Here is a 13,663-nt window from a genome sequence, read left to right as displayed (position 1 = left end):
TGAGATCGAGATCGAATTCACAAGGAAAGGTATGCAAATTTGAAGGTGAATCGAATACAAACAACTATCTCTACACTAAAACACAACGAATGACAAATAAAATCAAGTAAAAAAAATGGTTGAATGTCTCGGTAGCATTGAACACGTTTATAACCAAGTTAAAACAAGATTGGATCAAAAACAATTAATTAAAACAACCAGTCTCTAATCCGTCTTAGTGGATGCTCACGGTATAATTACAAACACATACAACCATGCACAATATATTGTGCAATACTATTAATTATGCATATACAAAGGAAATTAGGCGTGAAATTTTTTTGATCTTTACATGGAGGCCATCGGACCTCTTGATCTACAATGATTGCAAAAGGCTAGACAACTACTCTTATGGATTAATGTTCTCCCTTGAGGCTCGGCTTTGCTAGCGCGCTAGTTTTATACTAAAAAACTAATTAACCATAACTCTCTCTTGCATATTCTGTAAATTCCACAAAATCTCATCATCAATACACACAATCAATAGCTATGCAATGGAAACTCAATCAATTAAGGAAATCGTGCATTGGACATTAACATTTTCTAATCAAACACATTAAATTGAATCTCTAGACTATACAATCCAACAATACAATAAAACATGTTATTCTCATACACTCAATTACACAACTATCACAAAATTAAAGGAGAGAGATAAAATTTACGACTATTTAAACATACCTCAAACAATCGAAACTTTGCAACCATCGTTCGAGATTATAAACTAGAAAATGAGCTTAGTCATTCATCATAATGAAGATAAATATCTAATTTTATAGAAGAAAATCAATATTTACAACCAATATCACAAGAAATCATGCAAAAGTTAGAAAGAGAAATTATAATGGAGGCTATATGAAAGTTAGAGAATGAATTTGGCAAAACCCTTGGAATAGGATTTTTGCCATCTTTTTACAAATGAAAATACCTATCTACCCTTACAAAGTTGTCGTCTATTGGTTACAAGCAAGATTTGCCTGAAATACCCTTAAAAATTTAGTACAGAAATTGCTAGATCGCGACAGGTGTGTGAACGGATTGGAGAGGTGTCCGGACACTTATGTCTGTTAAGATTTTGGCGAAAACTCTGCTTTGAGTTATGCCTTGAGATGTTCGGACGGCTTGATAGGGTGTCTGGACAGTTGTTGATGGTGTCCAGTTTTATTAAAATAAAAGTCTATACTATACTTATATATAAAGCAAATGCTCTAACAACTATTGATTTCTTTTTGACAACTGTATCTCTAAAACTTTTCATTTATGCCTACGTGGACACTCTACTCTTTCTTATCTCTATTTTTCTCCACTCACGAATTTTCCAACAAAAACAATACCAGAGGCGGAAAAAAAAACGTAAAAGCAAGATCAAAAAAAAGTACGGACAATTGACAGTAAGAACACTTTAGACAACTTAATTGTAAAAAGGTCATGGACATTTTTAAAATTGTAAAAAAGTGCAATTTAAGGGTAATTTGGTTATCTGACTTAAGATATTTTTTAGTTTATACCTACAATACCCTCCCCTTTCTTCTTCTTCTTCTTCTTCTTCTCCCTCCAACTATCCAACTCTAGTGTGTCCTCTCTTTCTCTCCTTCTTCTCTACTAAAAGTTATCTCCTTCTTTCTCTCCTCCTCCTCCTCCTCCTTCTTCTTCTTCTTCTGGTTCTCGATCTGGTTCTTCGTTGTCTTCTTCTCCGTTTTTGGCCGAGTTTCTCCTCTCTTCATCTCCTTCTTCGTCGTTGCTCAATCTGGACTGCGTCGAGTTGCTCAATCTGGACTGCGTCGAGTTGCTCTGCTTTGTTTTTGACAGATCTGGACTATGCTTCGTTGTTCAATCTGGGTTGTGCTTTGTTTTTTTGCAGATCTGGACTCTGGTTCATTTTTTGCAGAGATGTATCACTATAGTATCACTATAGTATCACCATAGTATCACCAACACCAAAAAACCACTAAAATGATGAAACTAGTATGCATACTTCATCTTCCTAACTACTTTTCCTTTCTTGATTTTCTTTTCTTGGTTACCTCTCTTGTTCGTTTTGAAAAAACATTTACAAGTGCAGAGATGTATCACTATAGTATCACGAACACAAAAAATTTATTAAAATGATACAATTGAACCAATATGCATACTTCTTCTTCCTAATTACTTTTCCTTTCTTGGTTTTCATTTCTTGGTTTGTACATCTCTTGCTCGTTTTGGAAAAACATTTACAGCTGCAGAGATGTATCACTATAGTATCACGAACATCAAAAATCCACTAAAATGACATAATTGAACCAGAAAGATATGTAATGCTATCAAATTTACATTCTAACATTTATATCATCATTTTATGAGCCAAAAATATAAATTGAACACTAAATTGGATCTTCTATTTAAAAGTATCACTATTGTATCACAATTCGTGGAGAGAGAAAATCAAAATTGAGGTTATTTTGGTAAAAGATGATCACTAATGTACTTTTTTAAAATGATGTTTTAGTGATTACACTTTTTTACCATTAAGTATAATCTAGTGTACTGCCTCCAAAAGTCAAAAAAAAGTAAAAGGTTGTGAGTGAATGTCGCCTCCTCCACTTCATAAAGGAGACCTTTCTATCACTTCCCCTCTCCCAGTCGATTTCTCTGAACCGAAAGAGAAGAGGAAGTTTCAGAGACAGGGACGAGAGAAAGAAAAGAAGATAGGAAGAAAGACAGAGAGAGATTGATTCCTTTTTCCATATCTGTTTGTAGGGATTTTATTCTATAGATTCGAGATGACGACTAGACCGGTTGTTCCACAACAATCGAGAGGTATAGGAAGATTTTGTTTCTTTTCTTTCTTTCTTTGATTGTTAATCATTATGAGGTGATTGTTGATGTTTTATGTTAAATGGGTTTTTATCTAATATGATTATCTATTTATTCGCCAAGAAATTTTATGGGTTCCGTTTTCTCTTCGATTGATTGAATTATGGGGTTCTCTTCGATTAATCTTGAATACAACTTGTTTTTTACTTGCTTTCAATTTCTTCGTCGATACCTTGCACCCATTCAAAATGATAGACGAAGCCCAATTCAAAGACCGGAGCAAGACCGATCTGGTGGTTCAAAGCAAGAACGATCTGGTGGAGCAAAGCAATACCAATCTGGTGGTTCAAATCAAGCCTGATCTTGTGCTCTTTGGTTGGGGGTTTGTGTTTGGATGGCTGATTGAGAGAGTTTGTCAATTTCCTCATTGATTCCCTACACCTACGACAAAGAACATTCTTTCACTTAATTACTTTTTTGGCAGGAACAGATAGATAGATCTATTGCTTAGGGTCTATCTTCAATCCTATTGCTGATTTTCTTATATCAAATAGTTATTTGTGCATTATCACGGTTTGCCCTTTTTTTTTTGGCTTTGATCAATAACGGGGTTTGGGTCTTAAAGTGGATTGGTTTAGTGTTTCAAGTATCAAGATTTGGAGGGACTGATATTGCTGTTGCAACTGGGTGTCTGCCATTGAAGAAGCACAATATTGGGTCCTATGAGTTTCAGTGTTTAACCCAAAATAAAGAAAAATCATAGACGGTATGAATGAATGAATCTGCAATTAATTTCTTGCTTTGACGCTGGTGAGGGAATGCCTATGATTTTAATGTCTCAAAGTTGATGATATTGGTCCTGTTCTATGCATGATTGTAACAATAAATTTATTGGTGTATATTGTTTCCTCTTATATGCAGCATGATTTGCATCCTGAGAGTGGCTACCTACATTCAAAAACTCACGTGCCCTCGGTGTAAACTTCCATTTGAATTCCTAAACGTCCATCGTGCAATTGATGACAGGTATTGCAGCTGATTCCTGTTTCTATTTCTTTATGCAAACACAAAAGATCGAAATATTTTGCCTATCCAAGTTAAATATGCATTGTTATATATATAGTTATATACATTCTCATCGATAAACTCATAAACCATCAAAGAGTGTTTTTTTTCATCTTAGTTTTTTGTTCCTCTGGAGAGGGGGTGATATTATTTTTTGCAACTGACTCTCAATTAATACAATTGGTTTATGTTTCTGAGTTGGTACGTGTTGGTTGTCAAGGGGAAGTCAAAGGTGTAAACATGGTCCTCTATGGAGAAAAAAGGAGCCAAAGAGAGGAGGTTAAGGGGCCTGCGAGTCCCAGATTACAAATGGCCCAAGTCGTAGATAGATCTTTACTTAAGTGTTATGCGTTCTTTGGTTAATCACCAAGTATGCTTAACCTCTTCGTGGTGATACAACTTTCTATTTGGTCCATTTTATAAGCAATTATGACGGAAACACTCTGATACTTACATAAACCCATTAGTTTTCTTTTTGTTAAAAGGTTCCTTTTAATTTCCATATAGCTTTAAAAATGCGTTTGCGTGCATACAAATTTGCGGGGCGATCAAACTCTATTGATGGAACATACCGATGACGGTTAACTTTGGTTGCTGGGATTGTAAAATTACAATAAATTTTTGGAGGTGGCTATTGTAAAATTACTTTTAAAAAGCTGGAAGAATAGTTTTATTTTTTATTTTTAAAATTAACAATTAATTATTTTTTACAATACACTTCTAATGTGTTAACATCTTATATTTTTGCTATTTAACTTTTTACCACTGCACTTAACTGTTTTAAATAATTATAGTCTTTTTGATTTAATGTGGCCTTCAATTTTTGCCTATTGAAGGAGAGTTGATAGCGAATGAGTTTATTGAGAGAAGAGACAGCAACAAAAGAATATCATCATCATCAACCATATAGTGAGACTGCCAGTATATATTAAGTATCGTGTTTAATTAATTAGGCTTGAAATCTCTACGTATGTGCATGGGATTATATATGAGCTTCTCTTATTAATTAGTTTGAACTTTGAACACTTCTATCCCTTTTAGTTAATGACCTCTGCAGTCTTCTTTTATCTAAGTAATTGGAAGCTAGAATGGTGATTTTTCTCGCCTTTGCATTCATTGCGTTTCCCATTAATGACGAGGTTCAAACTCCTCATGACATTGTAAGTTTGTTAGTATTGTGGTTTGGTTGATCAATTCTCAAACATGACATGCTAAGTTTTTTAATTCGTTTTATTGTGGGCTAATTTTGAACAGAACAAGCAGCATGGGAGGGCCAAGGAGAAAGAGGTAGACCTAAAATATTTATATTTTTGGCTTGGAAGGAAATAATATTTCCTGAAGGATTATTCTGTCCAAGATTTGAAAAAAAATGGTTTACTATGAATCCTAGATGTTTTTATATAGTTCATGGTTTTTGTATTAAGACATTATATAAGTTCCTGTTATCTCTCTCATAAATATTTAATATCGCAATTGTTACGTTTCTTTTGTCCATGTGTGTAAAAGTCAATTGCTTTGAATGATAATTTTGTAATGCAAAGTTGAACTTTGTTTGATCAATAATGTTCCCGGAAATGTTTGCAATGCTACTTCATAGTTGGTCCTCTTATTCATTGGATGATGCAGTTGTGGAAGCATCTCCAATATACATAACGTGTAGTTATGCGCAAGTTATATATACTATTATGTCTTTTGGTCCTAATTTAGTTTCACATTTTTAATTTTCTATTTTCATGTATTAAGTAGTGTTTTTGTATATTTCAAGGCATAACCATGTATCGCTCCTGCTTCCACAAAAATTTTATGAATGACATGGGACAGGGGCTTAGGATACATGCAATGCCATGAAATTGGATTTGGATCTCTGCATGAGTTGCTCACATAGTATATTTATATTTAATTATGTTATCAACATTCTTTAAGTTTTTCCAATATCATCTATTATTGATTTCTCTTAGTGACTTTATGCTTTTATTTATGAATATAGTGATATTTCTCATTTTTGGTTTTACTTGGTTGTGACCACATATATCATTATGTTACGATTCCTACTCTTAAAAACTTAAGGAAGCAGGGAAGACCCGTTCCATCGGCATTACTGGATTTTCACTAGATGTCTTTTCATATAGAACCGGCATTACTGCACTTTCATTGGATGTCTTTTCATATGTGCATGATGACGTGATTCTTTGTTATTGCCACTACTCTTTAAACAATTCAACATTGGAAGAATTCTTGCCTTACCTGAACAACAGTGGTGTTGGTGTAATCAGTACTTCTCTTGCAATGGGGCTTCTTACAGAAGTTGGCCATTATTGTCATTGAAGAAATTGACAAATATGACTAATTGGTGTGTAAGGTTGATTAATTAAAAAGGACACAAATGGTGAAGTCAGCTGTGAACATAATCTAGAATGTGATAATCCCGGTGGGATGCTAAAGTTTGTCGTGTTTTGTTCACGTCGTGAATCGATACTGTGTACATGAACCCCGCTAGGCTTTAATGTCATTGACGAGTACTACTGGAGTTATGTTGAGATAAGTTTAAAATAGATTGTAAATAGATCTGAATTAGTATAATACCTATTCTCATAAATAATTATTAACAATCAATTTGAAAGAAAAAATTATAACATCTATAAAATTGAGAAAAAATTCTAAAAAAATAAAAAAATATACCCGCGCGATTAACTAGTTGTTATATAAAAGAGAGGAAAAATAGTAAGTTGTGAAAAAATCAAAGACCCCAAAAGCAGGCCCAAGACGCATCTTTTGATATATATAATATAGTAGGATTTGAACTTGAGTATAGAGCACAATTTCCATAACTTTAACCACTACTCTATCCTTCAATTCATGTTCAAGATATGCATTAAAATTCTTTGAAATATATATAAAATCTGAACATGAGTTTTGTATTAAAATGTTTGGAAGGCAAAGTAAGGTGTCTAGACGGCTGTGGTAGATGTCCGGGCAGTTGAGGCTCTTCGATTCTTTGGAAGCCTCTATCTAGATTTGTTAAGGAAGTGTCTGATGACAATATAAGTGTCTGAACAATTTGGATCCTTCAACGTCTATCTTCAGCGCCAAGAGTCTCCAATTTAATCATTTTAGCCCGGTTTGTTGCAAAATTAACGAGAAAACAACTATAAGAGTAAAACTTACTAAATTAGATATAAATACATCGTCTAAGTGGTAGCACATCCTAATTAAAGAATATTAGGACATCAAATTAGAGGTCCAATCACACATGTATTTGTTATATATTTCACAAGATATTTTGGCGACACTTCGACAATCACGCATCATTAATCATTTAGAGAATGATCTGTCATGATTTTAATATTGAGTTGAAATTTGAAAACTCGGTGATTGATTTAAAACAAATATGCATTTTAGACAATATATATACTACCATTTAAATTAGCATTTATGATACTTTAAAAAATGTCCACCAAACGCACCCACTATCGTTGGATCTAGTATTTACTCCAATAGAAAGACTCTGTTTGATCGAGTGGAAAGATTGATTTTCAATACTAACAGAAATGCTGTAGAAAAAATGTCCCAAAATATTTAATATCGTTGGACCTAGTATTAATCCTCTTCAATTTAACATTTATACCCTCATTTATAGAAGACAATTAAGATGTCAATGACTCCTTGGGAATTCACTCCATTAGCTTTTCAATTTAAGGATAAATAAGGGTCAGATGGGAAAAATGAATGAAATTAGTTTTAATTAATTGAAATGGACATGTATTTTGGGACATCCCAAAAAGGAATAGAGGACAATTAAAATGAGACGGAGGGAGTATAATATTAGATTTTATAATTTTTATATTAAATTTTGTTATTAAATTTAATCTAATAAATATAATTTTTATTAAAATTTATTTTAAGCATAATTATTTTTATTAATAAAACTAATAAAATAAATATTTTATTAAATATCAAATATAATGAATTTATAATAATTTTTTATTATTCTTACATTTAATTTAATAAATAAAATTAATATTAAGTATAAAATTTAAATATTTTAATTAATAAAATATATTGTACAAACAGTGGGGCCAATGTGGGCCCCACGTTTACTTTTTATACTGTAACTTTATGTAAAAAAGTCAAAGAAGTGGGTCCCATATATAAAAAATGAAAAAAAAAATAGTGAGGCAGTGCTGAGAAAGAAGCTGCCTTTTCTATGGAGTTTCTTTCTGGCATGTGGATCCGCTTTTTTGACCCTGTCAAATAGGTAGAAAATATTTTAATATTATTTTTTATTTTTATATTAAAATTAATCTATTAAATATAATTCTTATTAAAATTAATTTTAAGTATTAATTTAATTAATCAAATATAATTTATATTTAAAATTAATTTTAAGTATTTTTTTAATTAATCAAATTAATTAAACTTACATTTATTGCATTTTTAAATTTATTTATATTTAATTAATCAAATAAATTTCGTTACATTTATTGTATTTTTTAATTTATCATTATGTATTAAAATTAAACACCTATAAAATTAAAAGTCTTGTATTTTTAAATTTTAATTATTTTATTTCAATACTGAATTTACTGTTATAATAATTATAAATACAGAAATATATAATTAATTTAAACTTTTTATTAAAATATAATTATATTTAAATCATTAAATAATAATATTTTATGTAAAAGTGTGGGATACAAATATTAAAAAAATTAAAAAAACAAAAAGTTGGAGCGGATTTGGGCCAACAGATCCGTTGATTCCACTATGTTGTTTGACACAGCGAAAGTGAAAGCGGAAAATGTCCACCAAACGCACCAAGCAGCTATCCTTGGACCAATGGAAAAGAAAAATTTTTAAAGGAGGAATTTAGAAGATTGGGTACAAAGGGCCTCTTGACGCCTATGAAGCGGAGACTGGAAATACTTAGAGAGAGAAGAAAGCCGTAGAAATGGAGACGAAGAGGGCTCATCATGTTGTGGTGGTTCCCTACCCAAGCCAAGGCCACTACAATCCAATGCTCCAATTCTCTAAGCGATTGGTCTCTAAAGGCCTCAAAGCCACTTTAGCCATAACCCGCTTCATCTCCAGATCCCTCAACCACAACAACCCTCCTGGATCCGTCCAGATCGACACCATATCCGACGGTTTCGACGACGGCGGCGCCAAGGAGGACTACGTCAAAAGGTTTCAAGCCGCTGGATCCAAGACCCTAGCCGACCTTATCATCAAGTACAAGAACACTTCACACCCCGTTGATTGCATAGTGTATGATGCGGTCTTGCCATGGGCCTTGGATGTGGCCCAACAGTTTGGGCTTGTTGGGGCTGCATTTGTCACTCACATGGCTGCTGTTAATTACATCTACTACAATGCTCACCACAAATTGTTGCCATTGCCGGTTGTTTCATCGCCGGTGACCATTCCGGGGCTGCCGCCGCTGGAAATCCGGGACCTGCCGTCGTTTATATATGCGGCAGATTCCTATCCAGCATACTTGGAGTTGGTGTTGGCACAATTCTCTAACATGAACAAAGCTGATTATGTTCTTGTCAACACATTCTACAAACTAGAGGAGCAGGTACGTAATGTGTAAACTGATTATGTTTTCGCATAAGAATCTCTTAACAATTTTTGTTTTGTTTTGCCTACTCAAAAATTATTTTTTGACAACTAGTGCATCTCTATTCCACTTCAAATTTATCATTATCTCTTTCATAAATCTCAACATCAAGGCTTCGTTTTTGGTGTTTCGTATAGGATAATATTATTTTGTTATGCCATGTATAATTTAATCATTGGATAAGTTGATATATAATTTAATCATATATAGTGTTTGAGACAAATATGATATCAGGCTTGTATAGTATAATTTTTGTACAATACATTGTTTGGTTTGTCGTTACGCAAAATGATAGTATCTCATGTGGTAATATGTTTGGACAACCCCTAACTAAAACAATTATTTTTTTCTAATCATTTTACTCTTATAAGTTTTCCTATGGAAAATCTATAAAAATTCGTTAGATTTTTTTTTAGAGTATAGATAATATAGAAAGTATATAGGAAGTGACGAGTGGTTAGGGTTTGTTTTTTAAAGAGGGTGTTTTTTGTCATTTGACGTGTTACTCTTATCCTAATCGTTTCGTATAAAATTAAGACGCGTTGGATGTGTTTTAATAGTATACGGTCTGCACCGTATGAGAGCCTCATTTTGCGCAAAGTTATAATATCCTGTGTTTTTTAACAAAACACCAAACATATAATTTCATTAAAAGATAAGAGTTTTATCCTCCACTCCTAAGGATCTGTTTGATGGACACATGTTGACACTAACATTTATGCTAGTATTAGTTCTGGTAGTTTAAATGTTGGTAGCTTAAATGGTGCCTAAAATGTTGATAGTGTTTGGTTATACTTTTGCTGGTAACATATATGCTTTTAAAATTGTCGGTACAAATTACGTGTAGGGTTATGATGCATTTAAGTTGTAATAGATTCAATTAAATAGTAAAATAAAAATCAACACAATTTATAATATTATTAATTAAAACAGTGAAAATAATTTAATAAAATAAAAATAAAAAGACGATGGATTGGAATCGAGGTGTTGTCTGAGTTGAAATCCAGCTAGCGGCGGAGGACTCCAAGCTGCCGTTGTTGTTTGTCGACTTTGTGAAAAAGGAGTGACTGGTTTGCGAAATGAGGAAACCAGGGTAAGACCCTAGTATAAGGGTATAATCGCACAACAAACTTAAAGCAAAGCAAGGTTAGCAGTGGAAAATCTCGGGCAAATTTGGAGAAAATTGTACTCAGTTGGAGCATTGTAGAATTGCAATAAAATTGTGCCAAAATGGCATTTAAATTTGCACCCCGAAAATCGTTGTTTGGCAGGTAGCATAAATGTTGGGCCACAATTGTGCTCCAAACGCACCCTAAACAAATTGTTTAGATTAAAATTTTTTGAATATCGTGTCCTTCGTTTTTTGAAGAGAGGAGAGAGAAATATTATATCATATTTTATGTTTAGAGATTACAATAGTGATACAGTAATTCTATAAATTTTCTTGGCAAAATCTGTATTTTACATATTTATAACAAATTCTGATCCTCCACCATTTTTTTTTTATTTATCAAATCTCTTTCTTTTGGGTTTCTATTTTTGCTGCTTGCTTCAGAGATACTGATGCAATGCAAGGATGTGGAGATTAATTGTGTTTTTATCTGTGATTGCAGGTGGTGGATGCAATGTCAAAAGTTTGGGGTTGTCCATTATTGACAATTGGTCCTACAATCCCATCATTGTACTTGGAAAATAGGCTTCAAGTGGACAATGACTATGGTCTTAATCTCTTCCAGTTGGACTCATCCATGTCAATCGATTGGCTCAACAATAAGCCACCAAGGTCTGTCATATATGTGTCCTTTGGAAGTATGGCCGACCTGAATGACAAGCAAATGGAGGAACTTGCACATGGGTTCAAGAGAAGCAACTTCTACTTCTTGTGGGTGATTAGGGATTCTGAAGAATCAAAAATCCCAAGAGGATTCAAAGAAGAGACATCCAAATCCAATGTGGGTTTGATAGTGAATTGGAGTCCCCAATTGGAAGTGCTAGCTGATGAGGCAATTGGGTGCTTTTTCACACATTGTGGTTGGAACTCAACAATTGAGGCATTGAGCTTGGGTGTACCAGTGGTGGCAATGCCACAATGGACTGACCAGACAACAGATGCTAAGTTTGTTGAGGATGTTTGGAAAGTGGGTGTTAGAGTTAGGGTTGATGACAATGGGATTGTGAGTAGAGAAGAGATTGAAAGTTGTATTAGAGATGTAATGGAAGGGGAAAGAGGCGGAGAAATGAAAAAGAATGCTAAGAAATGGAAGGGATTGGCAATTGAGGCAGTGAGTGAAGGTGGGACTTCTGATACAAATGTTGACAAGTTTGTTTCTAAGTGGGTGTCATAGACGTTAGTTTTTGTAAAATTGAAGTCTGAAAGTTTGTACTAACCGGTTTTCGTCTAACCGGTTTTCGTCCGGCTGAAGAATAATTAATAAAAGCAAAAATCATTAAAAGATAAAAAATATACAAAAATTCAAGAATCAAAAATTAAAAACTCCAAAAGTTCATTTCCCGGGCTCACAAGCCTACAAATATGCAAAAACCTTTTTTTGGACTATAGGTACATAAAAATTCAAACTCAAGCCTCAATGTAATTAAACCCTAGAAAATATCTAAAAAATAAAGAATTAAAAGATTTTGGAAATAAAACCTTAAAAAGGGAAAGGTGACACCATTTTAGGATTTTACAAAAAGAATAAAAAATATCATTTTAGGGTTTTACAAAAAGAATAAAAAATACAAAAAGGATTATTCTCTTAGGGTTTTTAAAGAGAAAAGAAAAGGGTTTAAGGAGTTTTTTGGTAAAAAGAGAAAAATAGGTATGAAGGAAGAAGAGAGAGTCTCATAGAAGACACACAAAAGGGGCAACCGCTCAATAGAACAAAAAGAGAGGAGAAACAAAGAGGTTTTGGATTGGAGCAAAGAAGGAGCTAGGTAGCCGCATACATACAAGAAAAAAAGAGGAGCCACACAAAAGGGAGGGGGCCACACACCATCAAGAGAATAAAAAGGGGTAGCTGAACAAAGCAAACAAAAAAAGAGCAGTGAGAGAGGAGCAAAGATAGCTACACCAGATTCAAGTAGAGAAAAGGTGATGGATGAAAGAGACGAGAAGGTAATATCTGAGTTTGTGTTCATATCTGTTTTTGATGTTTGGTTTCAACGTCTAGCCTCGATACCCTTGTTTGTCCATTGTGGTAGCATTGAGATTTTATTTTACTAGTTTCATATCTCGGAGAGCAATAATCGGCACACACACACACACACATATATATATATATATATATATATATATATATATATATATATATATATATATCACATAAGGGTATAATATAAGAGTGTAAAATAAGGGTCTATGTTTACATCATTGGTTTGAAATATGTGGGACCCAAAGTAGTGGATCTCACTTGTCATTTAATTCATCCACACTATTAAACATAAACTCTTATTTTACACTAGACCCTTATGTGAGAATTCTTCTATATATATATATATATATTTTTTTTTTTTTTTTTGTCATTTGTTATGGTTCTAGTCTTTTGCCCATGCTGTGCATCTCTCTAGGGTTATATTTCTGGTTGTCTTTCTACTTCCATCTCTGCATCTCCTTGGTTTCACTTTTGAGAAAGCAAAAGTATACACTCTCCTAGTATGATGTTTCCAACTTAATATATGGTGCTGAGGTTTGGTTTGTTCATAATTGGGTTCATATAGTGTGCCAATATGCTGCATGTATTTGATGTTTGTTTTAAAATCAAGTTAATACAGTGTGCTAATATATCCTGTGATATTGGGATTTAATATTCGGTTTTGATACTTGGTCTTGCTCATTGTTGTGGTGTTTGGAGTCTTGATACCTGGCTTTGATATTGAAAGAGGATTGTGATGAAATTTCATTGAGGTGTTGGTGAATAATGAATCGGTTCTGTTGAAGAATATATCCATTGCCTAAGTTCCTACTTGAATACAAATCTTGAGTATAAATTTTGACATATGTAACAAAGTTATGTTTGTCGTGAAATTAAAAAATCTTGTTTATAGGCATGTGTAAATCTGTATTTGATCTAATTTAGATTTTGATATTACAATCTGATATCCATTTTTTGATCATTTTGTGTTTGATTTTGGACGAGGACTGGGTTG

General features: G+C 33.1%; 1 protein-coding gene and 1 long non-coding RNA gene across 7 annotated transcripts; both read left to right on the top strand.

The window, feature by feature from the left end:
* The first annotated feature begins 2,584 nt into the window (after nucleotides 1-2,584).
* On the top strand, nucleotides 2,585-5,454 carry LOC119988237. Of its 6 annotated transcripts, none has more exons than XR_005465576.1 (4): nucleotides 2,585-2,835; nucleotides 3,754-3,858; nucleotides 4,118-5,057; nucleotides 5,152-5,454. It is a non-coding gene; the product is annotated as an uncharacterized LOC119988237 (long non-coding RNA). The 6 variants fall into 6 exon arrangements; XR_005465574.1 differs by adding an exon at nucleotides 3,471-3,598 and having other exon boundaries at nucleotides 4,118-5,454; XR_005465575.1 differs by having other exon boundaries at nucleotides 4,734-5,454.
* A 3,270-nt stretch (nucleotides 5,455-8,724) lies between these two features.
* LOC119988106 (UDP-glycosyltransferase 74F2-like) lies at nucleotides 8,725-11,916 on the top strand. The gene is made up of 2 exons (XM_038833027.1): nucleotides 8,725-9,475; nucleotides 11,131-11,916. Exons 1-2 carry the CDS (start codon nucleotides 8,846-8,848, stop codon nucleotides 11,860-11,862), a joined length of 1,362 nt encoding a protein of 453 aa, XP_038688955.1. The 5' UTR covers nucleotides 8,725-8,845; the 3' UTR covers nucleotides 11,863-11,916.
* The last annotated feature ends 1,747 nt before the right edge of the window (nucleotides 11,917-13,663 follow it).

This window comes from Tripterygium wilfordii, chromosome 21 (assembly GCF_013401445.1).
Source record: "Tripterygium wilfordii isolate XIE 37 chromosome 21, ASM1340144v1, whole genome shotgun sequence".
Classification (NCBI taxonomy): Eukaryota; Viridiplantae; Streptophyta; class Magnoliopsida; order Celastrales; family Celastraceae; genus Tripterygium; species Tripterygium wilfordii.
The sequence above is the reverse complement of the archived record's forward strand: the minus strand, read 5'-3'. Positions and strand labels throughout refer to the sequence as shown.

Bases quoted from the DNA above. Each gene is read 5' to 3' on its own strand.
- LOC119988106 (XM_038833027.1), top strand. From the start codon at position 8,846: ATGGAGACGAAGAGGGCTCATCATGTTGTGGTGGTTCCCTACCCAAGC. The intron at 9,476-11,130 runs GTACGTAATGTG...CTGTGATTGCAG, and splicing joins TCTACAAACTAGAGGAGCAG to GTGGTGGATGCAATGTCAAA.